A 2,879-nucleotide genomic window follows, 5' to 3' on the forward strand; every position below is an offset into this window, starting at 1 on the left:
AAACGATCTGCGCATGATGCTGAATGCTCCGAAGAAAAATTCAACAAATACACAAAGCAAAGATGTAACTGTTGTTAGCCCTGATAAACAAGCGCAAATGACAACCCCTAATCGAAAATCACCTACTCAGGGATCAGCTTCTGGAAAGGTAAATTAAATGAATTGTAGTTGAGTGGATTGATTCCATGTCTTCTTCTTCTTCTTCAGAATGATGCAAAGAGACATGTGAATTGGAACTTTCAGTTATTTTTTTAATTGCATTTTTGGCAGGCGAGAAGAAGAGGATCTGCAAATAGTACTCCAAAGAAAAATTCAACAAATACACAGATGGAAGATGTAGCTGTTGTTATGCCTGATTTGCGGTTAGAGGCAAGGTTGACAGCCCAGGTTAGTCAATGTGATCTCTTGCCTTAAGGAATGTTCACTGTGTAACTAGTCTCTTTTCAATTGCTTCTTTTGTAACCTCCAACAAAATAAAGTTGTTCTGAACTCAATCAATTATAGGCATTATAGTCCCTCAGCGTTCTTTTTTTCTTTAGTGTTGTTCCTTAATCTAGCTTCTCAAAATATAGTCAATTACAGTGGTGTTGGTTTGATGATGGCAAGATTTTAACTCGAGTTATTAGCTTTGATTTCCACATTACCTATTGATGTGGTGCTAAGTTTCCTTCGTTCACTTTCAACAGGAAAATTCACGGATGTTTGCAGGAAAAAAACTTCATCCCTTTTTTTCATCTTGGAAGGAAGACAAGAATAATCGAGGGGTAATTGATGCAGAGGGTAAAAAGTTAGCAGTTGGTAGGCAAAATAAAGAGAAGACTTATTCCCCGATTCATGTATTTGAAAGAAGCCAGGTAAGCTTATCTAGGGCTAGCTCTTACTGCTATTATGGTAATTTTCGAGTTGCGGAAACTGAGACTGCAGTTATTGTTCTGAGTTCTGTTAAAACTTTTTGCAACAGGACACTAACATGCCCCTTGACTGGGGCACCTGGAAATTTTCTGAGGAGATCTTTAGGAGAAATATTTGTGACCTAGAAAGCACATGCGAATCTATTGTTGAAGGCTCCATTGAGTGCTTAAGTTTTCAAAAGTTTCCCCTTATTTTACACCCCGACAATGCATCAAGTTTTCAGGATAATGTTTTTTCAGAATGTGTTATTCAAGATGATTGTATTTATGAAACATTTCCAACTGATGATGAAACAGAGGGATGTTAGGATGCAGGTGCTTCAGTAAAAATTTGTTTCTTTTTTGTAATTGTCATCCTGTGATTCTCATTACAAATTAATTATTGTGCAGGATAGTGAGATAAATAAAGTTGATTCCTTCAATGGACCTACTAGTGTGGTAAGAAAGCCAAACACTAGGAGGGGAAGTAGATCACTTGAGGACAGTTCAAATAGTCTGGCATGTGGTTTGCTGCCACAAGGTTTGAGGTTCGAGTCCCTCCTGAATACTACATAACAATTATTATAGTTTCTTGGTAAAAATAATAAAATTTTCTGTAGCTGTTAATTTTTACATTGGCTTTTTTAGTAGAGTCAATATTAAATATGTTTCATTTAATTGCTCCAATAGTGTTGAATTGATTATCATAATGTGTTTGAATAGTTAAGCATTGTTCTTAGTTTTAATTGTTTAGTCTATCTAGAGATTTTATTAAGCTTATAGCTGCATTTTATTGCAGAATGAAGTCATACTATTTTGGTTGTGGTAATCAACCAAGGAATAGCTTATGGACTTACAGTTACAAGCCAAAAACTGCCATGGAGGTTAGATTTCTTGGACTATTTCTTCTTTGACTAGTACATTTAGAAGTTTCTTCAGTCTCTTAAACTGGAAAAAAAAACATTTTCCTGCAGGTCTGTGTTAATGATGAATCTGTGAAGTTTTTGAGTGGGTGGCTACAACAATGGCGTGAAAGAAAGTTTCAAATATGCAAGGATCATATTGATTGTGATACAAGTGATAGGGAAAAAGATGATTATATCTATTCTGAAAGTGACTCTGATTCAGGAAGCCAATATGAGGAGGATAGGCTGAAAAACGTCCTCTTAGTTACAGGACCAGTTGGGGTAACTACAAAGACTGCATTATCTTGTTGCAACTATGATGAGTCATGGTACTTGGTTTTGTTTCTAGATTACTTTGTGCCTGATGATGAAAACTTTTATTTTTGTATTGATATGTGCATTGATTTCATTTTGAGCCTCCATCTTTTCTGCTCTCACCATCTTTGGTACTCACCATGATCCATTATTTTATTTTATTTATTTATTTATTACTATTTTCTCATGTTGGCTGTGGTGATGATGATCTGTGTTTGCTGTTGGTGGTGGTGAATGCCAAAGGTGATGGTTGAAGTGGTGGTGTTTAAACCTTGAAGATGTGATTGGTTCTTAATGAATTTTCAATGTTCATGAAATTTCTTGCATTAATCTCTAAAGGCATTTATATATTAAAATGGTCTCTTTTTACAGCTACAAAATATATATTTTCTTGCCTTATGTAATAATATGAAGATATTGTCATTTTTTTTTTGTTAGTTTTCACTTTCTTTGCATGCTTATTTGCCCTGTGATGGAAAATCTAATTTTCAGAAGCAGTTTCATGGTTTTGCATTATAAGCCTTCTCTCTCTCTCTCTCTCTCTCTCTCTCTCTCTCTCTCTCTCTCTCTCTATACATACATACATACATAAACTTTAATATTTGAAGTTTAGAAAGGAAAAATAAAAAATAAAGACTATTACTTGGTTCATCTGAGTTTAGTTTTTTTGGGAAGAGTTTGAAGTAAATACAGCAAAAAACAAAAGATGCCTTCTATCTTTAAAGTTTAAACCTTTGGCCTTTTTTGTGTGGTTAAGATATTTTTAGGG

At 34.6% G+C, this 2,879-nt stretch overlaps 1 protein-coding gene across 1 annotated transcript; it reads left to right on the top strand.

The window, feature by feature from the left end:
* Positions 1 to 1,668: 1,668 nt before the first annotated feature.
* LOC133816420 (uncharacterized) lies at positions 1,669 to 2,658 on the top strand. Its single transcript, XM_062248927.1, has 2 exons — positions 1,669 to 1,774; positions 1,865 to 2,658. The coding sequence occupies exons 1-2, from the start codon at positions 1,691 to 1,693 to the stop codon at positions 2,252 to 2,254; spliced, it is 474 nt and encodes a 157-aa protein (XP_062104911.1). The 5' UTR covers positions 1,669 to 1,690; the 3' UTR covers positions 2,255 to 2,658.
* Positions 2,659 to 2,879: the final 221 nt, after the last annotated feature.

The sequence above is a fragment of the Humulus lupulus genome, chromosome 2, assembly GCF_963169125.1.
Source record: "Humulus lupulus chromosome 2, drHumLupu1.1, whole genome shotgun sequence".
In the NCBI taxonomy this organism is placed as follows: domain Eukaryota; kingdom Viridiplantae; phylum Streptophyta; class Magnoliopsida; order Rosales; family Cannabaceae; genus Humulus; species Humulus lupulus.